At 39.7% G+C, this 26,607-nt stretch overlaps 2 protein-coding genes and 1 long non-coding RNA gene across 4 annotated transcripts in view; all 3 read left to right on the top strand.

Moving 5' to 3' along the window:
• The first annotated feature begins 42 nt into the window (after positions 1–42).
• Positions 43–6,283, top strand: u2af1 (U2 small nuclear RNA auxiliary factor 1). The gene is made up of 8 exons (XM_003452886.5): positions 43–178; positions 1,623–1,710; positions 1,933–1,999; positions 3,152–3,201; positions 3,960–4,058; positions 4,155–4,288; positions 5,759–5,851; positions 5,944–6,283. The coding sequence occupies exons 1-8, from the start codon at positions 135–137 to the stop codon at positions 6,083–6,085; spliced, it is 717 nt and encodes a 238-aa protein (XP_003452934.1). The 5' UTR covers positions 43–134; the 3' UTR covers positions 6,086–6,283.
• Positions 6,284–7,261: 978 nt separating this feature from the next.
• Positions 7,262–26,607, top strand: part of LOC102081865 (cystathionine beta-synthase) — a 64,550-nt gene continuing 45,204 nt past the window's right edge. Inside the window, exon 1 of one of the 2 annotated variants that reach the window (XR_003216783.1) lies at positions 7,262–7,526. This is a non-coding gene — a long non-coding RNA (cystathionine beta-synthase). The remainder of the gene's footprint in view (positions 7,527–26,607) is intronic. The other variant, XR_002058699.2, reaches the window with a different exon arrangement.
• On the top strand, positions 22,755–24,784 carry LOC112844143 (uncharacterized). The gene is made up of 2 exons (XM_025903867.1): positions 22,755–24,167; positions 24,292–24,784. Exons 1-2 carry the CDS (start codon positions 23,009–23,011, stop codon positions 24,369–24,371), a joined length of 1,239 nt encoding a protein of 412 aa, XP_025759652.1. The 5' UTR covers positions 22,755–23,008; the 3' UTR covers positions 24,372–24,784.

The following is a 26,607-nucleotide window of genomic DNA, read 5'->3' as shown; positions in this document are numbered from 1 at the left end:
TTTTACAAAGATACTATGCATGGGTGCCTAATAAACTGTTAAATTGTGATGGTATTAGCACAGACAGAGGTTAGGCTTTTACTTTGGAGGCCCTTTACCGGAAATACAATTGTTGACGCTACAAGCGAGCCAAGATGGCGGAGTACCTAGCATCCATTTTTGGGACAGAAAAAGATAAGTAAGTATTTAATCTTAATTTGGTAATTTCAGTCTTAATTTTCATCTGTTTATCCTCTGGCTACTTTTTACTGACAGGATTTGGTCTTGTGGTATTTACAGCATGCAGCTGGCTACGCTTCTGTGGCTTTATCTGCTAGCGCGATATGCTAGCTTTCGCAAGTGAAAAACCGCGCTTCTCGTGCTAAAAGCTAGCTAGCAACATCTGGGTGATGGACAGTGCTGAGCTGGTCAGAAAGCAATCACAGCGAGTAACTTTAAATGAAAATATAGTTAATTCACTAATCAAAGTTGAGTGTAAGTGGTGCACAAACTAGACCCTTTATTGGCGTTAACAAATATCATACTTTGTAAAACTCACACGTGTTTGAAACAATGGAAACGTCCAACATACTACAAGTGCTCCTAAATCGCATTTAGGGACATAAACTTCGTCTTTGAAATTTGTCTTGACCGCTATTTTATTCATTGTACTGTTTTCTGTTGTCCTCTTTCCGAGTTGTAACAGTTAATTAGCTGAACCGCCAACAAATAAGCGTTTTTATGCCTAATGGAGCAACGCAGCCTTGTAGAAATGTAAAGCAGACATTGAAATGAAAACGTGTAAAACTTCATGGGTTGTTATTAACATTTTTTTTTAATTAAAGGTAATAATAATAATACTGAGTGAAAACGGTTCAATACTGAGTTAATGATCATGTAAAGTGAAAGTGGAATGTATAACCAGCAGTAGTTTTAGGTGTATTACATATTACAAAAAATATGCTCCATTAAGAAATTGATCATATTTTTTGTAAACAGTTCTGAAATATTGTGCTATACAGTCATCCAAAACAACAGTTGAAGAAGAGTGTGCAGGCAGGAGGAGTGTCAGGGGTGAGACCTGCTATGATGTATGGATTGGAGATAATGGCACTGACAAAAAGACAGTTGAATATGCTAGATTGACATTGAGAATGACCTTGATGGACAGGATTAGAAATGAGTATGTATGTAAAATAGGATAGCTCAAGTTGAGTGATTTGGAGACAACGATAGAGAAGCAGGTTAAGATGCTTCTCTATCGTTGGACAAAGGATGTTGAATATGGAGCTGCTAGGAAAGAGGGAAAAGAGAAAAACAACAGAGACAATTGATAAACGTAGTGAAGGAGGAAAGGCAGATTGAGGTAGGAGCAGCTAGAAGAAGATACAATGAAATAAGAAATAATGTCAGTAGTCTTGTAAACTACCAGGAGTTCACACTGGAGGGTTTTCCATTCTTGTTCTTTTTAATGTTATTTGTTATGAGTTGTATGTTTTCTAGTCCCATCTAGATCGTTTAGGCTATCAGTTTGTTTATTAATATTTCTGAATACAGAAAAACAATTATTGTTTTTATGTTTACCTCACCCCAGAGTGCAGCCTCCCATTTTTGAGTGCTCTTAATATATTTTTGTTTTGCAGGGTGAACTGCTCTTTTTATTTTAAAATTGGTGCCTGCCGACATGGTGACCGCTGCTCCAGATTACACAATAAGCCGACATTTAGCCAGGTAAGTTGCCGATCCTCCAGTTTTATTTCTAGTATTCAAATTGATAAAAGAGCAGCACAGACCTCACAGAAATGGTAGATAAGAGTTAATAAACTGCACACAAATTAAAAGTGTACTTTACAATCAAAATTTTTGATTTTGGGATTGGCTTGATCTGCTAAATATTATAATTTGATACCCAATGTGTATAAGTGCTCATCATCATCAACTTTTGTGCTTCAGACGATTGCCCTCCTGAACATTTACCGGAACCCCCAGAACAGCGCCCAGTCTGTGGACGGCCTGACCTGTAAGTAAAAAAAAAAAATAGGGCAGAGATAGCTCAGTAGGTAGAGTATTCGCCCCATGATCAGAAGGTCGGGGGTTCAGATCCACCGAATGGCTCCTCTGAGGTACCCTTGAGCAAGGTACTGTCAAGGTACCGTACCCACTGCTTCACTGAGTGAATGGGTTAAATGTAGAGGACTTAGCAGTTTCCTACAGGATTGATAAAGTATGGATTATTATTATTATTATTGTTATTGTTACTATTATTAAAATATGATTGTGGTCTGTGAGTGTCGGAAAAGTTCTTTATTTTTTATTGACCATCTACCCATGTGGTGTCTGTTTGCCACCTATACTGCTGTGAGTAGGCAGCAGTTGAGGTTTAAAGTGACACAATGAAGCGAAGCTTATCAAGCCCTTTCTAATGTTTTTATTTAGATAGTTAATTACAATCAATGTGTTAGCTGTACTTACAGAAACACGCCAGCTAAGAAGGGTCTTCTATCTGGAATATAGCAACAATTACACTGTGTATACATTATTCATGTCTACATCTTAAGCACATATTCACTGGACTTATTTATTCTGTTATTTATAACAAACTGTTGGTTAGCTGTTTTTTAATCTTATTAGACATTTGTTACATTTAAAGGTTAGCTTGGTTTAACCTGTGTTGTTTGGATCACAGACAAATTAACATTAGAGTCTGAGGTTTAGTCTGAAAGAGCGTTCTGCATACAGGGATTTTAAGACTGATAATGATATTTTCTGATATTAAAATCTGATATCTAAATATATCTGCTGATATGTTTTGTTTACTTTCAAGCATATAAAGTATAAACAGATTTCCCAAACAGATCCGAGCTCTCCCTGACTCTGCTCAGATCAGCTTCTTATTTCTTGCTCCAACCATATGTTGCCAGTGCCGCTCATGACTCTGTTTAAGGGTGTTTCTCCTGTCTCTTCTTCCTTTTTTAAATTTTAATTCATCAGTTATTATGAATGCTAACTCACACCTATTAATTTAAAGAAATGAACTTGCACTTCTTTAATTACATTTACCACCTGAAAACGAGCAGTTAATGTGAACTGACCATTGATGTCATTGCAAGCAATTATTTTATGCAACTTAGTATTTGTTGCTGAAACTGTGAATTATCTCTCTAACCACTAGGTACCATCAGCGACACGGAGATGCAGGAGCACTATGATGAGTTCTTTGAGGTAACTCATTCCCCTGTGAAGTATTTCTCATGTTGTGCCTCTCTGCCTCAAACCATGACTGCACCGCTTTTCCACTGGTGCATTTTTTTCTAACTGTGTTTAAGGTAATTAATGAAGATCCATTCTCAAGAACTAAAACTGTGTGCAGCATTTGGCTGTTTGTGGTAGTTTGACTGTTTTAATAAGTTCGATTAAACACCCCCACACTAAGAATCGATTTGAAGTTAATCTGTTAAGACCAGTCATCAACCTTGGCCATTGGAGTGTTTTTTTTTTCATTGCTCTGAATGTGCTGCTCTTTTTTTGCACTTCCTCGCAAAAATAAAAGATGCAAAGTTGTTGGATTAGTGTGACATCATGCAAAAAACAGTTTTTGTTGGGGAATTAGATGACAACTGATGTCATTCTGATGTCTGTATGGTGAACGTCAACCAGCAGTCAGTTTGCTTAGTGTAAGATAAATACTGGATACGGGGAACAGCCTGGGTTAAAACAGCTAAATGTTGTGTTCATTGATTTTGAAAAAGATCTATTGCGGTGCTCTTTTATAGATTTTACATACTATCTAACTAACTGATAGCCGCTATTGCACATTCACTGAACAAATAGAAGAGTGGGTTCAGATATCTTCTTCAGCTTCCCACTGAGAAAGGAATCGTGCATATTTTCCTTTAACGGGCTCTTAACTGATTTGTTGTAGTCAATGCTCACACAGCGCACATAACGTCAGACTTCACTTCTCTATCATTTCCTCACAGGAGGTGTTCACAGAGATGGAAGAAAAGTACGGTGAAGTGGAGGAAATGAACGTATGTGACAACCTCGGTGACCACCTAGTTGGAAACGTGTATGTGAAGGTGAGTGTCAGGCTTCCACTTTCACTGAAATGTAGCGAAATTTGGCTTTGATCCACTGACATAACTTTTCTCTTCGGCTGCCATCTCTCTTTGTAGTTTCGTAAAGAGGAGGACGCCGAGAAGGCTGTGATAGACCTAAACAATCGGTGGTTTAATGGACAGCCCATCCACGCTGAGCTGTCTCCTGTCACAGACTTTAGAGAAGCCTGCTGTCGCCAGTATGAGATCGGGTGAGTTTTACATCAAAGGAAACAGGTTACAAGCTTTATTTAACCCCAAAAGTCTTTACAGAAGGTCCAGAACAGGAATATCCAACACAGCTTTCTGATACAGGATCTGTGTGATTATGCTGATGTCAGATTATAAAAGTTTGGTAAATTCACAGCTAGTGAGCAGATGCCTGGTCCCCCCCCCCGTTGCTTTATTCGCTCTGTTTAGCCAGCTGCTTCAGCCAAAGCCAACACAGTATTTCCAGTTGTGACAGAGAATGTTGTGTACCACATGTAATAAAGCTTCAGACAGTGTCCTAAACTGTTTTTTGTGTTTTTCCAACATTGAGTTCATGTGCAAAACCAGCTATGTGCTTCCAGTAGTTCAGTATTTAATTGTTTTATTGAACTAAAGTGAGGATGGTAGAAATATGATATTGTTTAGCAGTGGTGAAATTCTTGTTCGGTATAGGTTTGGCCAGTTTTGATTATTTTACCTTGTTTTATTTATTTATTTAAAATTTTGTTTTTTGTAAAAAATATAAAAAAAAATTTTTTAAAAATCATTTTTGTGCCAGAGAGAAACAGAAACTCAGATCTGTTCGGCAATTTCTGATCATTTAATCAGCAGTAAATCCTATTTGCCAATTAGCTGATTCATTTTAGAGGTTTAAAGTTTAAAGCAGTTTTTGGTATCCTATTCATGGTGTGCCTAATGAAAGTCACTGTCACAGTCCACTCATGAGTACTTCTTTTTTTAAGTTCAAGGTAAAGTTTCTAAGTAGAAGCTTCTGTTTATTCCTGGGAAAAGTAATTAAATTAAATTCATTTTTATTTATAAAGCGCCGTATCACAACAATTGCCTCAAGGCGCTTTATATTGTAAGGTAAAGTCCTTAAAATAATACAGAGAAAACTCAACAATGAGATGACTCCCTGTGAGCAACTGGTTTGGCGAGAGTGGGAAGGAAAAACTCCCTTTTAATGAGAAGAAACCTCCAGCAAAACCAGGTTCTAGAAGATTGTATGGAACAGCTAGAGATTAATAATAACTAATCATTAAATGGAGAGTGGTGTATAAAGTCATAGTGATTGGAGAGAAAAAACGGGGAATGAAAAAGATGCATGTAATGCATCATGGGAATCTCCCAGCAACCTACAGCTATTGCTGCATATCTAAGGGAGGATTCAGGGCCACCTGATCCAGCCCTAACTATATGCTTTAGCAAAAAAGAAAAGTTTTAACCTAATCCTAAAAATATTTATTTATTTTTATTTGGATGATACGGTACTGTGAGGTCTTTAAGATGAGATGGGGCCTGATTATTCAAGACCTTGTATGTGATGAGAAGTATTTTAAATTAGATTCTTGATTCAAGAGGGAACCAATGAAGAGAAGCCAGTATAGTAGAGAGATGGGTGAAATATGTCCTCTGAGTACTCTGATTCTTGCTGCCCTGGTTTTCATCTGCTTTGTGTGCTCTCTCCACAGGGAATGCACTCGTGGTGGTTTCTGTAACTTCATGCATCTGAAACCCATTTCACGTGAGCTGAGGAGAGAGCTCTACGGCCGTCGAAGGAAGAGGTACAAACTTTGCATGTCAGGCACGTTGTTAAACCTTCGGATGTTTCACATTTTGTCACAGTTCCTAATCCTCTACCTCCTCACACCTACAGCCGCATCAGGTCTCGGTCTCGATCAAGAGACAGGCGGTCTCGCTCGAGGGACAGGGACAGAGACAGGGACAGGGGTCGAGGAGGCGGCCGTGACCATGAGAGACGTCGCTCCAGAGACAGAGAACGTTCGGGGCGATTCTGAACTTCGAGCAGTGACTACTCACCTTCCCTGTGTTCATCCCTGTCTTCTTTTTTTTAAGTTTGTACCCTTGCAGATCTGTTTTGGGACTAACTGAAAGGTAGCTGTTTCGAAGATGTGAATCCACTGAGGAGTTTGGTTTTTCTTGATTTCTGAAAATGACTTTCACTTCATTAAATTTAAATTTGTACCAAACGATAATGATTACTGAGTCTCATTTCATATTTCATAGTAAGCATTCATTTCAAAATCAGATATAGCCACTGATGAGCCATTATTCCTCACATGTAGTGTGTTGTTGAACTTAGTCATGAAGAAGTTCACGATCCAGGATAATGTCTTAGTTTAAAAATTAAAAAAGAGAATTTTCTTTCCCACTCATTTCTGCTGCCATAGTTACTTCCATTTCTATTACATGTGATTCAAAATTTTATATCTCATATAGGCTGTAAACAGAAATCAGATCATTTGTTTCATAGGCGGATGAAACTATATCCTGCTGTGTAAAATGTAAATAAAAACAATGCAATGATTTGCGAATTTCATGAGAACATTTGTTTGTTTGTTTTTTTAATTCACGGTAGAACATAGAAGTGAATGTTTAAACTACAGAAGAGGGCCACAGAGGAAAAAAAAAAAGTGGGCATGTCTTTTTCTTCTTTTCTAGAATTTTGTCAGAATTCAGAAATTCAGTCTGACTTTGTTCTGGAAAAGGAAAAAAAACAAGATGTGCCCACTTTTTGTTTTCGGTGGCCCTAATCCTCTTCCGTAGGGAACTGAGGAGACCAGAGGCCCATACTATGCACTTGGATTTTGTCTTATCCAGCTAACTTCAGAATTAACTCTGGGTTTCCTGCGCAATGAAGGTGGTTCACTTCTTAAAGGAGCAATATCTCCATGGAAACCCATGCTGTGACCATAACCTGCTCTGAAGCCGGTTTTGAGATTAGAGATCAGCTGGTATGAAATCACCGCCTACTGACCAATCAGCTCTCTGGAAAACAATTTTACAGTATTATCGCTCTATAAATACACGATGTCAAAACAGCATTTATTTGCATTTGCTGACCTAATCAAATTTGCCCAGATTCTGGATTTTGTTCAGCTTTAAACAACAAATGCATAAAGATAAAAAAAAAAAAAAAAAATGATTATAGTTGTATAATCATTTTTCATGGGAGTTGTAATTTGAACAATATTGAACTCTATTAACCTTCCTCCCGGTGCTTCTAACCTCTTTAGATTTTTCTAATAATAAAGTTTTACCTCTCTCAAGTCAGTCGCACCGCTGGCATTAGGCTCCTCTTATCCATAATTGTGATTGGTCAGATTCTGCTAACGCCACCCCTTTCATGTGAACGCGCAGGGAAACCCAGGGTTAATCTATCAAGTTGATAACCAGCCTCGTGTGGCCGCTCATTGATTTGATTTGTGCAGGTTACAGGTAAGTTGATTCAGATAATGTGAAGATATCACCGAATGTGCCGAGCTAGCTTCGTTGTCCAGGACCCAGATGCTGGACTTTTGGGAGAGGACTGTTGTTCCATTGTTGTTTATAGAGGATAAGTTGCTCGACAGTCCCAGGTCTTCTTTGTTGTAGTCTTCATCATTATTTTTCATAATGCTCCAGTGGTTTTCATTTGGTGAAAGGTCTGAACTGCAGGTAGGCCAGTTCAACACGTGAGCTCTTCTACTGTGAAGCCATGCTTGTGGTAATGGATGCTGTATGAAGTTTAGCATTGTCTTGCTGAAATACGCAAGGCCTTCCCTGAAGAGGAGGGGGAGCATGTGCTCATCTGATAACAGAACAGTTTTCCACTTTGGCTCGGTCCATTTTGAATGATCTTTGGCTCGGTCCATTTTGAATGATCTTTGGCTCAGTGAAAACAGCAGCGTTTCTAGATCACGTTCACGCATGGCCTTTTGGTATGGTGAACTGCATTCACAGACAGTGATTTCCATGTCTGCTTTTAATGCGTTTCAAAGACCCAAACATCACGGGCATCCGCAATGATGCCAGAAACGTACACTGAAAAAAGTGATATTGGCTCCTTTTAGATACAGCATATTTTATTTTGGTATATCTTTTTAATTCAAATGAGTAATTCCTCTCTACATATATAATTCGAGTAACTCCAGAATACATTCCCTGCGTTTTAATCCAATTAATTTTAGTTAATTAAATGTAGCTCAAAATGCTTAAGTATGTTTTTCATAGCATCCTGCTGGGCCATTTTGCGCATGCGTTAGGACAGGCCACCATTTTGCGCGTGGACTGAAAAAGCGGACGTTTTGTGTGCTGCAAGCGGGCTCAAGTTAATCACACAACTTCGTGTAAAGGTGGTCTAGCTTCGGTAAGTAAACCTTTTATGGTCGTTTTTGTTTTATTTTTTTACCTCAGTCAAAGCATGTTGACTGTTTAAGACGTGTGCACATGGAGAAAGAAGTCTAAGTAGTTGTACACCTCTGAACTTTGTCGTGATTTGACTTAAGCTAGCTATGTGCTCTATTAAAAGAGTAATTGTATTGATGAAAACTGCTACGTTAAAATGTCATATGTTTTTAGCTTAGTTCTGGTGGCACACTTTGTACTAACAAATTATGAAACGAGGCAATTTCTCTGTTGTAGTTAGCTGTAAAGTTCACTGTACAGACAGCCTGCAGTTTAGAAATCGTCCCTCCCGCCACAACATTGGCATTAAGGAATAGTCGGGCGGGGGAGGGGGCTTCTGAACACACCTGCACAGTCAGGGGTGCAGTAGGAAATAAATAAGTAGGATTGGCGTTGCACAACGTCTTTTGTGCAGAAACAAATAATGGTTGTAAACTGTGGAGGAGAATAACTCAGTGGTTGCCAATAATGTGAGATCAAAAGGCACTGAGAGTGATGTTTGTCAGGACTGAAATTAACTCAGAAGTTGCTTCACGTGATAGAGCTGTTGAGTGCAAGACCTGTCAGCGGTCTGGTTTAGCATTTGAAGCCTCGCTACGTGCTTCCAAACCGCTGCATTTAATCTCAGAGAAAACTAACACAGAGAAGTAAAGCAAGTGTGTAAGTTCATCTCTTTATGTTTGCATAGTATTTCCACGTTGAGCTTAACAACCGATGTATGGAGCCACAGTTGGACTGGCTGTCGGAGTTTTGTATTGAGGGGGAAAGGAATCGATTTGTTTCGTACTTCAGCTAGAATGAAAAAAGCCACAAAGCTGGAGTTATTCAGTGTCTTCACGCTGAACAGCTAAAACTTCTTCCCTCATTCTCCCCCCTCCCTCTCCTGTTGCTACTTCAATCATGAAACTGATCAATTATCAGCTGATCGGCTTTTCTGTCGCTAGTCCTGTCTCTCTTGTTTGTTAATCGCCCAGTTTGCGTTAGAAAGAGGAAAACGGCAGATAAACAACAGCAGCACATTTAAGCTTGATAAGCTGTTGCTAGAATTTTTTTTAATATTACTTTCTAGTATCCGCTTGTGTTTTCTGGAGCCACAGCCGTAATAGCTGCTGGTCATGATATCAGTTTGGATATGTGGTGAGAAGGAAACATGAAGGTGAAACCAGGAGATTTTTTTACTGAATCATCAGAGCTGAACTGGTAATGAAGAAACAGGTTTACATTTTAGGTGTAAACTTAGGGAAGTTATGAACTGTTTCTGAGAGACAAATAACACCAGGATCCTTTTCTATGTAGCTGACAGCTGGTAACTGTGCAGGGGCGGGTCTAGCAAAGTGTTGCCAGGGGGCCAGGTAGGGCATTAACAGGGAAAGGGGGGGACAAAGAAATAATTTTCTTTCTTATTCTCATTTAAAATGTCTAGCTTTTAATAAATAATTATCTAAATCTTACAACCAAAGTAGTGATCTGGTTAAATGTATAGAAATCCATTATTGTATGTAGTAAATATTAAGTCTAATATATACCCTAGTAATAGTAGTACATATAGCACTTTTTCCTTTGGGAAGGTACCATCTGTGCTGTCTGCAACTGTATTGAAGAAAAATGTTGAATCTAATTATTGTAGAAAAATAATTGATTTCTGTGCATTAAAGTAGATTATGTCAATTAAGCATTATGAGGCAGAGGGTGGGGGGTGGTTTCCTAATATTTTTGCTGGGAGTTGGCAGCCCTATTAGTTAGTTTGTTTAATATTTCTATGTACTGTTTAGAATACCTGAATAAGGAGGATGGTGTAAGTTTTTTAGGTTGATCAGTATTGCTGAAGTATAAAATATTTTGGGTGCAGTGTATTTTTTGCATACAGGTATAACAGAATAGCTTTAATGTTTTTTTTAAACTGAGTATGAACTTATACAAAATGCAGCAAAATATTTATTTAAAAAACAGTTTTATTTATTATAAAATACACTATATCGGATTCATATCGGCATTGGCAGATAATCAAATTTATGATATCGGTATCGGACATAAAAAAGTGGTATCGTGCCATCTGTAGTTTGTACAGAGGCACAAGTAAGATTTGTTTTGTTACAAGGGAGTATCATGAAGTGGCTTGGAAATGGTAATTGTTTGTCTTTCTAAAGTCCTCATTTTAATTTTTTGTATTTGTTCCTTTTCTGGCAGATTTTCTTCCCCTTATGTGTTATTGTTTATTCAAGGAAACGGTGTTATTTTGGTAAGTACATGCAAATCCCTTACATATTTATCACAACAGTATTGCAGTGACAAGTTTATCTATCTCATCTTAAGGGTTCTTGTGATTATTAATATTGATATTAATTAATATCAATTAATACATATGATTAATATAGTTTAAGAAAAGATGCCTCTATATTTTGTACATTTTTTTGTTTTTTTTGTTTGTTTGTTTAAAGATTAGGGTGTAGAACACTGATTCCATGTGTTGCCAGCAGTTCCCATCCTTTAGAGCAAATTATTTAAAGTTGAACATGAAAGTTGCTGGCTGTAACATAGTTTGTTTTTTTTCTTTTATTTGATTGTTCAATTGGCACTGTTATGGTATTGCTTTCTAACCTGATCAGATTTTAGGTGCACTCTAGATCAGTGTTTCCTAACCCTGTTCCTCAAAGACCTCTGACCTGCATTTTTTAGATGTCTCCTTGCATCGCCACACTGATTTGAATTAATGTTTAGCCTATGTCTGTGAAGGTTCTCAGTCATCCAGGTCATCGTAGTCAAAGGAGTTTGCAAAGAAAAGCATCTGGACTTCTTTGAGTTGCTTGAAGACGTTTCACCTCTCATCCGAGAAGCTTCTTCAGTTCTAAGGTCAAATGGCCGAGAGTCCCAGATTTAAACCCAGTGGGAGTATCCCCCCAAGGAGGGACAAAGGACCCCCTGGTGATCCTCTAATCACATGCGCCAAGGTGTGAAAGCGGGTGTGGGACCTAATCAGCCAGGGTTTCGGGTGAGCTCATTGTGAAACCTGGCCCCACCCTATCATGTGATTTCCTGAGGTCAGATGGCCCAGGATGTGAGTGGGCGTTAAGGCGTCTGGGGAGGGAACTCAAAACTGGATTATAGATGGCAGACAGTTGGTGTCGTAAACCACCGCCTCTGTTCAAAGATGGTCGCTCACAGTGGACATAGATGGCCTCTTTCACTCCTCTTTCAAACCATCTGTCCTCTCTGTCCAATATGTGAACATTGGCATCATCGAAAGAGTGACCTTTATCCTAAAGATGCAGATGGACTGCTGAGTCTTGTCCTGTGGAGGTGGCTCTTCTATGTTGTGCCATGCGCTTGTGAAGTGGCTGTTTGGTCTCTCCAATGTAGAGGTCTGGGCATTCCTCGCTGCACTGTACAGCATACACCACGTTGTTCAGTCTGTGTTTTGGAGTTTTGTCTTTCGGGTGAACCAGTTTGTGTCTGAGTGTGTTGCTGGGTCTGAAGTACACTGGGATGTCGTGCTTGGAGAAAACTCTCCTGAGTTTCTCTGATACACCGGCTACATAGACGCAACAACGTTGTCATCCCCTGTCTTTCTTATCCTCCCTCGCTGGTGTCTGATCTTCTTTTCTGTGCCTCTTTGCTGACTTTATGAACGCCCAGTTAGGATAACCGCATGTTTTCAGTGCTTCCTTTACATGTGTGTGTTCCTTCTTTTTCCCTTCAGGCTTAGAGGGAACAAGTTCTGCCCGGTGGTGTAGGGTCAGATTACTCCAAGTTTGTGTTCCAGAGGGTGATGGGAGTCAAAGAGGAGGTACTGGTCCGTGTGTGTGGGCTTCCGGTAAACTTCAATGTTGAGGTTGCCATTCTCTTCAATGTGCACAGCGCAGTCCAGGAAAGGCAAACAGTTATCCTTTGTGTCTTCCCTGGTGAACTTGATGTTCACCAGGGAACAGCGAGGAATGCCCAGACCTCTACATTGGAGAGACCAAACAGCCACTTCACAAGCGCATGGCACAACATAGAAGAGCCACCTCCACAGGACAAGACTCAGCAGTCCACCTGCATCTTAAGGATAAAGGTCACTCTTTCGAGGATGCCAATGTTCACATATTGGACAGAGAGGACAGATGGTTTGAAAGAGGAGTGAAAGAGGGCATCTATGTCCACTGTGAGCGACCATCTTTGAACAGAGGCGGTGGTTTACGACACCAACTGTCTGCCATCTATAATCCAGTTTTGAGTTCCCTCCCCAGACGCCTTAACGCTGTTGGGAACGAAATATTATTTTTTGTCATTTTTGTTATTTCCATTTATTATTATTTTTTTATTAATTCTATTTTTATTATTTTGTTATTACTGTTATTACTGTCATTACTGTTGCATCAGTATTGAAGTATTGATACAAGAGGTATTGATATTGCATTCAGATGTTCAAACATATTGGTATCATATTAACCTTTATTACAGGTCCAGAAAGAACCACTTTAAACTGTTGAGTTGAATCTATAACCCGAAGTGCTTTTGAATTTATAATTTTAATGTTTATGCAGACTGCAGGGTGAAAGAGTAACTCTGTGCTAAAAGAAGACAGGAAGTTATATGTTTTTGAAGTTACATGCTTTTGCAGAAGTGAAACTGAAAGCAGAGTGAGTGCAAGCCAAAGAGCAGGGTGTGTATTATGCATTTATCTTTGATTTAAGCTTTAAGTAGGTGGATTAGATTGAAACAGTTGTTTATATATTTTATATATAAGTTAAGATCATTACACACAGGATGGTCTTAGCCTGGTTGCCTAAGTTGAGGTCAACTAAGGTTCAGAAAGCAGATGCAAACTCTGCACGCACAGACAGACGTGACATACACATACAGACACAAATAGTGAGAGGTCATGACACGTACGCAGTACACAGCATGCACGTGCACGCACACACACATACACACCATAGTAGATCTATTTTGGTAGGGCAGAAGTGAAGATGTATTTTTGCTGCAAGTGCAAATTGTGCCGGCGTATTGTCAGATGCTTACAGGAAGTGCACCTGATGTTCGGGGAGATAAGGAGGCGCTCATGGTGCGACACCGGGATGGAGATGAGACATGATGTATTTTAAAATATGTTAAAAGTTAGCAGGAACATTTTGTGGTTTAGGCTGACGTAAGCTGTATTGTGTCTGTTTTTGCAAAAGAGGGGGCTTTGTTGTCTTACTCATATAAAACCTTTGTCTAATTATTGTAAGTTCAGTTCGACGCTGAAATCTGCACAGCGTTGGACTCACACATGTGTTCATTAAAATGTCGTCTAATTGTACACGCCTGGATCTGTGGTTATTTATGGATTCCTCTCTCAACATTGAACCCTGACATTTGGGGGCTCGTTCCGGTGAGAGAGAGGGAATGTTGGGGTAGACGGAGAGATCTGGGGTCCGTGGTAATTGGACGGGCAGACGGTAATCAGTGGTGAAAGTGAGCAGGCATTCCCCGGGGCATTTAAAGGTAAGACACTGCCTGTTGAAATATATTTCCAAAAGGTGTCACATTGGGCATGTCAAATTAAAAGCCTGGTCACTGTAATTACTGGTGAAGGTCTGTTTTTTAATTTTGGTGAAGTTTTCATGAAGTTTACCGGTTGAAGTAATGATAATGAAGTATAAGTGACAGTACTGAGTAATGAGAATAAAGGAATGAAAAGAGAAAGCAGTTGGACTGCTAAGTGAACTCTTAGAATGATAGGGAATTTGGTCATTGTGTGGGTTCAAGTCCCGTTGGTCATTTGGTCTACGTGTGATGGTCATTTTCGTGGGTTAGAGTCCCCTATGTCCACAACGGGAGATCTGCCTCAATCTTAATCCTGCTTCGGGTGTAGATTGTTGTTTCAAATTATTATAAATTTTTCTAGGACGACAGCGGCGTCTGTTAAGAAGCGCACTTTTCTCCTTGGTAACGCTTGCGCTTGGGCAGGACGCTGACCCTCGACCTACCAGTGAGTAGGGATAGTACCGTCGACAGCGGGGGAGAACTTGGGAACCTCCAAAATTGCTAGGAGTTAGTCTCCTATTTTTGCGCTTATTGGGTATGCTGGCAAATTAAGTTAGGTTTAGAAATCTGGACAGGACAGTCTGGGACCGCCCTGGTGAATTGAGCACAAAAAGTCTGGGACTGATCGGTTGGAGCCGTTATGTTATATTTATCGAAATTACATAGGAGTTGAAAAGGCCTAAAAAATCTGTGCAGTTGTAATTAAAGACGTCTGTAATATAAAATATGAGATCTATGAGTAAGATCAGTCTCTGTGTCAGCAATGCACAGCCGGATGTGCACTGATGGTGTGTGTAAATGCAAATGAGCAGCGGTGATGCGCAGAGGGTGGTTTCAGTTTCGAGAGTATTGAGCTTTATAACTATTGTTTGCCAATTTTGCTAAATGCCTGTATATAAGAGGTTGGTTTTGCTTATTACGAGAGTATAAATACAGTTTGAATATATTAGTGTGGATGTATAGTAAATGACTGAATTTTGATAGATGTATATATCTTGAGCCATAAATGCTGGTGTGTTTTATTTTTTCAGTTATGTGTGTGGTGAGAATGATGAGAGGTTTCAGTTTCTTTTTCTTTTGACTTGCTCTTTCTGATTATGGAAGGCATGTCCAAAATACTCGTATGAAAGTGTATTTTGGGTGATTTTAACTGTGTGACTGCTGTTAGTATTTGATTTGAGTGACTCTGCGTGATTTGTCTGAGAGAGAGAAAAGGCAGTGTGTGTGAGACGATTTATGGCGTCTGAAAGAGGTTAGAACATTTAAAAGTGTGTATGAAATATATTTCTTTTGTGATGTAAAGTAGGATGTTTTAAAGTTTGAAAGTGCTTTAATTCAAGAAACGCATGAGTGAGGTTATGAGAAATTGAGTTTATTTTTTCTGATGGAAAACATATAAGGGTATACGCTACAAACTGACCTAAAGAAGGGTGAAGGGTGATGTGTGTGGAGAAGTGTTAGTTGTCCTGATGTTTGAAAGAGCTCTATTTAAATGTGTGTGAGTGAAATGAAGGTGTATTGTTTTTTAGATCAAGATTTAGTAGAATTAAAGAGGGTTTTTAGACTATAAATACAAAGAGAGACAGATTCTGTAGAGAACAGGAAATGGTGAACAGGAACTTTGCATGCCCATAAAAGGAACTGAGTGTGTAAAGAAAGAACACAGAGAGACAGATGAGTTACCTCTAGGCACATGAAGCAAATGAAGCCTTTAAGAAAAAATGAATATAATACTAATTGTATGCTTTAGTGTGCCCATACAGGTGGACTTCTCTCAACATTGGAACCTTGAGTGCAGCGCCATAACAATAGATTAACAGAATTGGGAGAAAATAAGCCAGTTTTTGGCTCGAAATTGTGCGGCTTGATCTCTCACTTTGTCCCTGAAACTGAGAAGAAACTCAAAGGACAGTCAATTTCCTGATGAAGACCGACAGAACACCGTGGACTTGAAGAATTAACTGAAGCTAAAAGCAGTGCAAGCGAAAGCAGTAACACTGACGACCACTGATGAGTTCAGCAGTATGAAAAATGCAACATGCATGCTGGTGAAGAACAGTGTGATGTGTCTGCTTGAAGGCACTGACTCTCATATTTGCCATGAATGGAGAAGAAAACAGAGCAAATGAAAATAAGACTGAAGGCACTGAATGTGATATTTGCCATGCTGGAACTTAACCTAAAAGAAAGACTGTAAAGGAACAGAGAAGAAACAGACTGTGTTTGCTGGAGCTTTGAAGCCCGAACAGGACACTGTGGATGAAAAAGGACCGGTGAGAGATGAAGCTGGACGAGTTTAATTGCGAGAATACAGGATATGTTTGGACTGAAAATTGAAACCTGAACTCATGACTGTTTAGGGATGTCCACCACAGCATAACAAAGAGGTAAACATTAGAAAAGGTAAGAATAATGAAAGAAAATAATTGTCATTACCTTAATGAATTGAAAACACACATACACAAGTTGTTACATGTGAGATTATTTTTGAAATGAATCAGAAGTGAGATAGTTTGAATCTAAACCTCAGTGAAAAATGTATGAAGTAAAACTGATTATAATTTAAGATGCAATGAAGAAACAGCTTACACGTAGAGTACATTAACATGAATACATAGAAATGCAACGAAGAACTCAATGAATTAATTCAATGAAGAAGCAGCTTACACTCAATTAACATAAAATGCAAGGAAGAACACGCTTACATGCATGGCATAATTGGTGTTTCTGATCAGAGATAGAGAAATGGGTTATTTAAGCACTTGTGATAATAATGAAAATGTCTTAGTTTTGTTATTTTCAGGAGTAAAGCAGACTTGGACCAGTTCTTCAGATGCCGCAGTCGGAAGGAAAATTATAGGTTAACATCAATGGATATGTTAAGGCAAGTTTCTGGTTGAATTGTTCACAGCATGATGTGTCCAGGAACCTGAAAAGCAAGCCCTAACACCTGGCTGAAGACCAGGAGGGTGGTAATTTAAGGTGGGAAATTAAAGTTTGGGTTAGTAATTCGGGGAAAAAAGAAAACTGACTGCTTAACTGGAGAATTGGGAAGTGTCTGGGAGACTGAAGCCATAGATGCAAAAATAACACATACACATACACACACAAACAGAAAATGCATTGATCTTACAAAGACAAGCTCATGAAGCTTGTCTAATCAAAGCTTAATGCATAGAGACATTGAATAAACCTGGCTAAGAACACAAGCATATGCAATGAAGATAAGCTTGCTGCTTGTATGAGTGAAAGAATGGTGTGAATGTTTAATAAAATAGATGGAAATTAACAGAAGAAAAGTGATTAAAGTAGTTTTAAAAGAGTGACTTAGGAGTGCTCTTGTACTGAGTGATCAAAACCAGTGATTAGTATAGAAAGAAAATGAAAATAATTCAATAATGTGAATAAGGTTTAAACATGTATTTCTCTTGTCAAGTTGGCTGTTGAGCTGTGAGTCTATGCAAATTAGCTGGAGTGAGTGAGTGACAAAGACACTTCCTGTGTCTGTGTCTCGGAGGCTTTCAGTTCAAGAGAGAGCGGTGGCTGTTGATTATTTGGCGAAATATATACTGGTAAAGTATCAGGATATTTGATTACGGTGGTCAGGTCTGTTCAGAGGGGCAGATTTGGACAGGAAATTTATAATGTAGTGATGACACGTTGTCAAAATCGGTTTATATCATATGCTGAATGAAAACATGGCAAAGTGAGGAAGGGTGACATTGTGCAAACGGTCTTTGATCTTTTGACAAGGTTTTCAGTGCGTTGAATGGGTGAAATTTAAGATTGTTTAAGATTTTTTGGGGCTGTTGTTTTTCATTTTAATAGAGGGAGTTTTGATAAACATGGACATGTCTAAAAGGGCCCATAGTTTTTGTAACAGTGCACTTAGGAAAAACCTGTCAGGTGATTTTGTTTTGTACTTTGATGAGCTAATAATCAGCTCTCTTTTTTCATTTTTGTTCTAAGCAGGCCTGGAAGAGAGTGAACTAACAGCGCTGACAAAATTTCCGGACAAACAGATATGAGGTGACTTTTCCAGATTTCAATGGGTGGAGGAAAGGCTACCTGTGGGGACCTGATCAGATTGGAAGTCCCTGTTTAACGGATTGCAGCGAGTCAATCCAGTCAAAAGTATAGAGAACTATTTTCCTAAAAAGGAAAACGAAATAAAACAAATGATTGAGCTGTCTGTCTGTGAAGGTTCTCAGTCATCCAGGTCATCGTAGTCAAAGGAGTTTGCAAAGAAAAGCGTCTGGACTTCTTTAAGTTGCTTGAAGACGTTTCACCTCTCATCCGAGAAGCTTCTTCAGTTCTAAGGTCAAATGGCCGAGAGTCCCAGATTTAAACCCAGTGGGAGTATCCCCCCAAGGAGGGACAAAGGACCCCCTGGTGATCCTCTAATCACATGCGCCAAGGTGTGAAAGCGGGTGTGGGACCTAATCAGCCAGGGTTTCGGGTGAGCCCATTGTGAAACCTGGCCCCACCTTTTTGAGTTCCCTCCCCAGACGCCTTAACGCCCACTCACATCCTGGGCCATCTGACCTCAGGAATTCACATGACAAGGTGGGGCCAGGTTTCACAATGGGCTCACCCGAAACCCTGGCTGATTAGGTCCCACACCCGCTTTCACACCTTGGCGCATGTGATTAGAGGATCACCAGGGGGTCCTTTGTCCCTCCTTGGGGGGATACTCCCACTGGGTTTAAATCTGGGACTCTCGGCCATTTGACCTTAGAACTGAAGATGAGAGGTGAAACGTCTTCAAGCAACTTAAAGAAGTCCAGACGCTTTTCTTTGCAAACTCCTTTGAAAATGATTGAGCTCATTTTGCTGATGTGGAGCATTTCATTATTTGCGCAGAAGGCTGCAGTATCAGCAAAAATATCATGTGTGAATGCGTGTGAGTGAATGTGAGTGACTGGACTAAGGTGGGAATGAATAAATGTGGACAAATTTACCATGTGAGGAAAAGAAAGGGGATGCTTTGTTTTGCTTTTGCCATAAGCAGGACAAGTGGGAGACTTAAATCTGGGGATGCTGATGTTCCCTTGAGTGAATTTCTGTTTTATTGATTTGGGTTAGACCATATTATTACATTATAAAATGCTAAAAGGGAAACATTGTTTGATATAACTCAAGTTACCATTAACTGAGGTAACTCATGATTAATAACTGTTCTGTTTAAGTTTATTTTTGTCATGACACAGACTGGATCATAAAGGGGGAGAGTTAAGTACAGGTTTTGTTTCCAGGAAGTTCCAAGGATCCAGACTTTGCATGGAGCAACGATTTGGAGAAGATTTGACATAATAATTAAATTGATCTTATTCCTTAAACACAGGTTTTCAAGGCTGGAGCAAAATACCGGAGAGGAGGATGGCTGAAGTGTTCTGAGAAATGAAATGATATGACTAACCTTTTTTCCCTTGTTAATTTGTTAAGCTTGGGTGAAGCATGTTGAGTTTTTTGCCACATGAGATGTGTCAAAAAAGAGAGGGATTTAAGATTTAATTTGTTTAATTTGAAATGGGTTTTAGTATGATTTTATAACGATTGGGTTTTTTTGATAATTTAGAGATGGTAAAATTCTTTAAATTCTTTAAAGAGAGGATTAAAATGAACTGAATTAGGTTTAGAAGATAAATTGCTGGTGTTAATAAGAAGTTGTATACAAAACTTAAAGGGAAACTGTGGGAATAAAGGATATGCTTTGGGGAAAAATAGTGAACATTTTATGAGAAGAAAATGTGGGATCTCTTTTTGATTTTTAAAATAAGTTGTTATAATGTAGGCTTTAGAAACAGATAGTAAATAGATTTATTTCTAGGGTAGAGGAGAGTTTTTATGAGGATGTTAAAAGTCTCGCTGACTCAAATGAATAATATTGGAGATCATATATGTAGAAATGATTTTTTTCTTACACATTGCAATCGTGCTCATTAACAGAGTTGATGTTCGGTCCAGTTAAAGTCATAAGCTTCGATGAGCGTTATGTCTCAGTCGATATAGTGTAGGGGACTTGGAGCAACAGAAGGATAAACAGCATTCACGCTTACAAACACATATGGTTTAAACATAGGTGAGGCCTAGGGCCTGAAATTCATTTAGCTTTTAACTGAATTTGAGCTGGCCCTGTAACAAGTGACAGACAAGAGGAACTGAATAGGAGTTTGGTTGTAACTAAACTGCGTGACATGTAAAATATTGAGATAACACATGCAGCTCTAAATTAGTCTTATTACATAAAAAGCAGTTACAGAATAACAAATACTTGTTGAAGTGATCAAGTTTTTGCTTTAAACCAGGACCAAAGGGGGGAAAGCTTATGTATTTTGGTTAAGACTGATAGAATATAATGACTGATAAAATATAATTAGAATGTACCATTGCATTAAGAGCAGCAAAAATGAAATAAAATGCTGTACCAAAACAGGTTATAACACAGGAAATGTGAGTTCTAAAATACAGTTAGAGTTCAGCTTTTAGCTATGATGAAATTTATTTAGGAGCTAATGATCATATGTTTACACTTAGTTGATTAAAATGGTTGTTTTTTCTTTGACCCTTGTGTAGAATAAGTGGTTAGGATGATTTTTCTTGTGAAAGGTGATTTTAGGCCAGAGCTGTGACAGCACAGGATGTTGAATAGAGTGAACAACAGGAAACATATGACAGCAGTGCTGTAAGACTGTTAAAATGCTGTAGATTGAGATGAGTGATGTTTAAGATTATATAGGAACAAAAGTCAGAAAGTCAGAAGATAATTAGGTTTATGCTTTTGATTAAAGACTCCCCAACATAATAGGTTGAACCAAGTTTGCATAAAGAGAACAATTGATGGACATAAGTGAGGGGAAGAGCATAGTAGGGAGAAGGTTCTTTTTATCCATTACAGTTAAGGTGAATCTAGTCTTAGACTAGGAACTACTCTGTGAATTATTAGTTTCGGTCATGCTTTTATTTGTTTTGGTGACCTCTGGATAACATCCAGAGGTCAAGAGAGGAATTGTTGGGAACGAAATATTATTTTTTGTCATTTTTGTTATTTCCATTTATTATTTTATTTTTATTAATTCTATTTTTATTATTTTGTTATTACTGTTATTACTGTCATTACTGTTGCATCAGTATTGAAGTATTGATACAAGAGGTATTGATATTGCATTCAGATGTTCAAACATATTGGTATCATATTAACCTTTATTACAGGTCCAGAAAGAACCACTTTAAACTGTTGAGTTGAATCTATAATCCGAAGTGCTTTTGAATTTATAATTTTAATGTTTATGCAGACTGCAGGGTGAAAGAGTAACTCTGTGCTAAAAGAAGACAGGAAGTTATATGTTTTTGAAGTTACATGCTTTTGCAGAAGTGAAACTGAAAGCAGAGTGAGTGCAAGCCAAAGAGCAGGGTGTGTATTATGCATTTATCTTTGATTTAAGCTTTAAGTAGGTGGATTAGATTGAAACAGTTGTTTATATATTTTATATATAAGTTAAGATCATTACACACAGGATGGTCTTAGCCTGGTTGCCTAAGTTGAGGTCAACTAAGGTTCAGAAAGCAGATGCAAACTCTGCACGCACAGACAGACGTGACATACACATACAGACACAAATAGTGAGAGGTCATGACACGTACGCAGTACACAGCATGCACGCGCCCCCGCACGTGCACGCACACACACATACACACCATAGTAGATCTATTTTGGTAGGGCAGAAGTGAAGATGTATTTTTGCTGCAAGTGCAAATTGTGCCGGCGTATTGTCAGATGCTTACAGGAAGTGCACCTGATGTTCGGGGAGATAAGGAGGCGCTCATGGTGCGACACCGGGATGGAGATGAGACATGATGTATTTTAAAATATGTTAAAAGTTAGCAGGAACATTTTGTGGTTTAGGCTGACGTAAGCTGTATTGTGTCTGTTTTTGCAAAAGAGGGGGCTTTGTTGTCTTACTCATATAAAACCTTTGTCTAATTATTGTAAGTTCAGTTCGACGCTGAAATCTGCACAGCGTTGGACTCACACATGTGTTCATTAAAATGTCGTCTAATTGTACACGCCTGGATCTGTGGTTATTTATGGATTCCTCTCTCAACATTGAACCCTGACAACGCCCACTCACATCCTGGGCCATCTGACCTCAGGAAATCACATGATAGGGTGGGGCCAGGTTTCACAATGAGCTCACCCGAAACCCTGGCTGATTAGGTCCCACACCCGCTTTCACACCTTGGCGCATGTGATTAGAGGATCACCAGGGGGTCCTTTGTCCCTCCTTGGGGGGATACTCCCACTGGGTTTAAATCTGGGACTCTCGGCCATTTGACCTTAGAACTGAAGAAGCTTCTCGGATGAGAGGTGAAACGTCTTCAAGCAACTCAAAGAAGTCCAGACGCTTTTCTTTGCAAACTCCTTTGACAATGTTTAGCCTAATTTCTTCATTAAGTTGTGCACAAGTCTGTCACTGACACAGTTGATATGTCAGGGTGCACTGAAGCAGAGAAACATCAAAAATATGCAGGATGGGCATCCTCAAGGAACAGAGTTGGGAAAAGAATGCTCTAGATAATACAGCCTACAAGCATACTTCTAAGATGCATCCATTCTTGTAGGTTAACCACGGCTAAAGCTTTCTTTGTGTAAAGTACTAAGTGTGTTTTTTGTTTTTGTTTCAAATTTTCTCTCTTTGTTGTATGTCCAGTTTATGTGGAAGTGTAAAGACTGCAGTGCAGAAGTTTCTAGACGATCAGACCTTCTTAAGCACTATAGACTGAAACATAGTCATTTTGGGCGTGGCCATCACATTAAGTGCCTATATCCTGAGTGTCCATGTCTTTTAAAGACTTGGAATTCACTTCTGACACATTTGTCAAGGAATCATAGCAATACCCCAGAGCACTCTGACAAATTTGCAACTTTTTCCTGTCAGTTATGTGGTTGTAGTGAATTAGGAACAGAGCGTGAATATTTTGTGCACATTAGCCGTCATTTAAAAAACAATGAGACAGTAACGTGTATGTTTAAAGGTTGTGACTGCAAATCAAATATTTACAGTACCTTTAAGTCACACAAAAGTCGCAAGCACAGTTTACACTCGCTGGTAGACTTCAAAGAGGATATTGTCAGAGGATCTTTTGCAACTGAAACTGCAGAGCATGATGTTTCAAATGCTGAGGAATTGTGGGGTGACGAACAGCCTGTTGATTTAGAGACATCAAATGATCATGAAGACGTAGTTCAGCTAAAGCTTGCGGCAGTGTTATTAAAGCTAGAAAATATTTTTCACGTTCCAAGTGCTGCAGTTGATGAACTTTTGGAGGAATTTCAGTATTTGTTGGGCACAGCATCTTTGTGTAGTGCAGCAAAAGTTATCCAAGACACATTGAACAGTCACAGCTTGCAAATAGACCAGTCAGTCATTGAAGAACTTGCATCTGCACTGTGTACATCTAATCCTGTGTATAAATCGGTAGGTAAAGGCTGTCCCCTAGCAACATCCTTTAAGCGCAAAAATTTCTACAAGGAAAATTTTAAAGTTGTAGAGCCTGTAGAGTATGTGTTGGATGAAAAAAATAAAAGAACATTTCAGTATGTTCCAGTTTTAAAGGTTTTACAGCAGCTTTTCAGTGATTGCCACGTTCTTGCTAAGGTTTTGGATGGTAGTCGCATAACAGAACAAAGTGGGGAAGAAGTGATTTACAGGTCTTTTAGGGAGGGGTTGTTTTTCAAAGAAAACAGTTTTTTATCAGCAGGTGAACTGCGAGTTTTACTGAATTTGTATATTGACGATTTTGAGATTTGCAATCCACTTGGCACTTCCCGTAAAAAGCACAAAATTTGTGCCATATATTGGACTATTAGCAATTTACCACCTGCTTGCCATTCATCACTGACTTCCATTTATCTGGCTTTACTCTGCAAGTCTGAAGATGTAAAGACATATGGATATGAAAAGATTCTAGAGCCGTTGTTGAGTGATCTTGTTACTTTGGAAAGTCAAGGGATTTTTATTGCACATCTTGGAGAATTTGTCAGGGGCACAATACAGTGTGTCATAGCAGATAATTTAGGAGCACACAGTATTTCTGGATTTATTGAGAGTTTTTCAGGTGAATACTTTTGCAGATTTTGTGAGGCCAAAAGATCTGATATTCAAGAAACAGAGGTTAGTTCAGGTGCGTTTACTCTGAGAAGCAAAGAGACACATGAAATGCATCTAAGTTCTGCACAGAGTAATGCAAAACCATGTCACGGTGTTAAAAGACGGTGTGTTTTCTCTGCACATCTCTCCCATTTCAGTGTTTGCAGTGGATATCCTCCAGATATTGCACATGACATTTTTGAGGGCATATTACCAGTTGAGTTGGCATACTGCCTGAATATCTTAATTTTGAAAAAATATTTTACACTGGCTGATCTTGATCTGGAGCGCATCTATAGTGAAATGGACCTGTCTTATCCTTTCACTTAGAAGGTGATTCTGTGCTCTCTGTAGAATCAAGTCTGCTCTGTGTCCCCTGACAGTGGATCCAAGGCGCAAGCTCTTAGGAACAACTCTGCTTTGTCTGCATCTTAGGTTGAAACGAAGGTGGTTCCTATAATCCGCCAGTTTCCTTGATTCCCTTTCATACTCCCGTACCAGTTGAAGGGTGTTCCTCCCAAAATGTACGGCAATATGTCTGTGAAGGTTCTCAGTCATCCAGGTCATCGTAGTCAAAGGAGTTTGCAAAGAAAAGCGTCTGGACTTCTTTGAGTTGCTTGAAGACGTTTCACCTCTCATCCGAGAAGCTTCTTCAGTTCTAAGGTCAAATGGCCGAGAGTCCCAGATTTAAACCCAGTGGGAGTATCCCCCCAAGGAGGGACAAAGGACCCCCTGGTGATCCTCTAATCACATGCGCCAAGGTGTGAAAGCGGGTGTGGGACCTAATCAGCCAGGGTTTCGGGTGAGCTCATTGTGAAACCTGGCCCCACCCTATCATGTGATTTCCTGAGGTCAGATGGCCCAGGATGTGAGTGGGCGTTAAGGCGTCTGGGGAGGGAACTCAAAACTGGATTATAGATGGCAGACAGTTGGTGTCGTAAACCACCGCCTCTGTTCAAAGATGGTCGCTCACAGTGGACATAGATGGCCTCTTTCACTCCTCTTTCAAACCATCTGTCCTCTCTGTCCAATATGTGAACATTGGCATCCTCGAAAGAGTGACCTTTGTCCTTAAGATGCAGGTGGACTGCTGAGTCTTGTCCTGTAGAGGTGGCTCTTCTATGTTGTGCCATGCGCTTGTGAAGTGGCTGTTTGGTCTCTCCAATGTAGAGGTCTGGGCATTCCTCGCTGTTCCCTGGTGAACATCAAGTTCACCAGGGAAGACACTAAGGATAACTGTTTGCCTTTCCTGGACTGCGCTGTGCACATTGAAGAGAATGGCAACCTCAACATTGAAGTTTACCGGAAGCCCACACACACGGACCAGTACCTCCTCTTTGACTCCCATCACCCTCTGGAACACAAACTTGGAGTAATTAGGACCCTACACCACCGGGCAGAACTTGTTCCCTCTAAGCCTGAAGGGAAAAAGAAGGAACACACACATGTAAAGGAAGCACTGAAAACATGCGGTTATCCTAACTGGGCGTTCATAAAGTCAGCAAAGAGGCACAGAAAAGAAGATCAGACACCAGCGAGGGAGGATAAGAAAAACAGACGCAACAACGTTGTCATCCCCTATGTAGCCGGTGTATCAGAGAAACTCAGGAGAGTTTTCTCCAAGCACCACATCCCAGTGTACTTCAGACCCAGCAACACACTCAGACACAAACTGGTTCACCCGAAAGACAAAACTCCAAAACACAGACTGAACAACGTGGTGTATGCTGTACAGTGCAGCGAGGAATGCCCAGACCTCTACATTGGAGAGACCAAACAGCCACTTCACAAGCGCATGGCACAACATAGAAGAGCCACCTCCACAGGACAAGACTCAGCAGTCCACCTGCATCTTAAGGATAAAGGTCACTCTTTCGAGGATGCCAATGTTCACATATTGGACAGAGAGGACAGATGGTTTGAAAGAGGAGTGAAAGAGGCCATCTATGTCCACTGTGAGCGACCATCTTTGAACAGAGGCGGTGGTTTACGACACCAACTGTCTGCCATCTATAATCCAGTTTTGAGTTCCCTCCCCAGACGCCTTAACGCCCACTCACATCCTGGGCCATCTGACCTCAGGAAATCACATGATAGGGTGGGGCCAGGTTTCACAATGAGCTCACCCGAAACCCTGGCTGATTAGGTCCCACACCCGCTTTCACACCTTGGCGCATGTGATTAGAGGATCACCAGGGGGTCCTTTGTCCCTCCTTGGGGGGATACTCCCACTGGGTTTAAATCTGGGACTCTCGGCCATTTGACCTTAGAACTGAAGAAGCTTCTCGGATGAGAGGTGAAACGTCTTCAAGCAACTCAAAGAAGTCCAGACGCTTTTCTTTGCAAACTCCTTTGACAATGTTTAGCCTAATTTCTTCATTAAGTTGTGCACAAGTCTGTCACTGACACAGTTGATATGTCAGGGTGCACTGAAGCAGAGAAACATCAAAAATATGCAGGATGGGCATCCTCAA

This window comes from Oreochromis niloticus, linkage group LG16 (genome assembly GCF_001858045.2).
Source record: "Oreochromis niloticus isolate F11D_XX linkage group LG16, O_niloticus_UMD_NMBU, whole genome shotgun sequence".
Classification (NCBI taxonomy): domain Eukaryota; kingdom Metazoa; phylum Chordata; class Actinopteri; order Cichliformes; family Cichlidae; genus Oreochromis; species Oreochromis niloticus.
Note: the sequence above shows the minus strand (reverse complement) of the source record. Positions and strands in the feature narration are given on the sequence as shown.

Excerpts from the sequence above, each read along its gene's own strand:
- u2af1 (XM_003452886.5), top strand. The coding sequence starts at position 135 with ATGGCGGAGTACCTAGCATCCATTTTTGGGACAGAAAAAGATAA. Across the intron at positions 3,202-3,959 it reads ACTATGATGAGTTCTTTGAG|GAGGTGTTCACAGAGATGGA; the intron begins GTAACTCATTCC and ends ATTTCCTCACAG. Across the intron at positions 5,852-5,943 it reads TACGGCCGTCGAAGGAAGAG|CCGCATCAGGTCTCGGTCTC; the intron begins GTACAAACTTTG and ends TCACACCTACAG.
- LOC112844143 (XM_025903867.1), top strand. The coding sequence starts at position 23,009 with ATGTTTAAAGGTTGTGACTGCAAATCAAATATTTACAGTACCTTTAAG. Across the intron at positions 24,168-24,291 it reads AGAAACAGAGGTTAGTTCAG|TGTTTGCAGTGGATATCCTC; the intron begins GTGCGTTTACTC and ends CTCCCATTTCAG.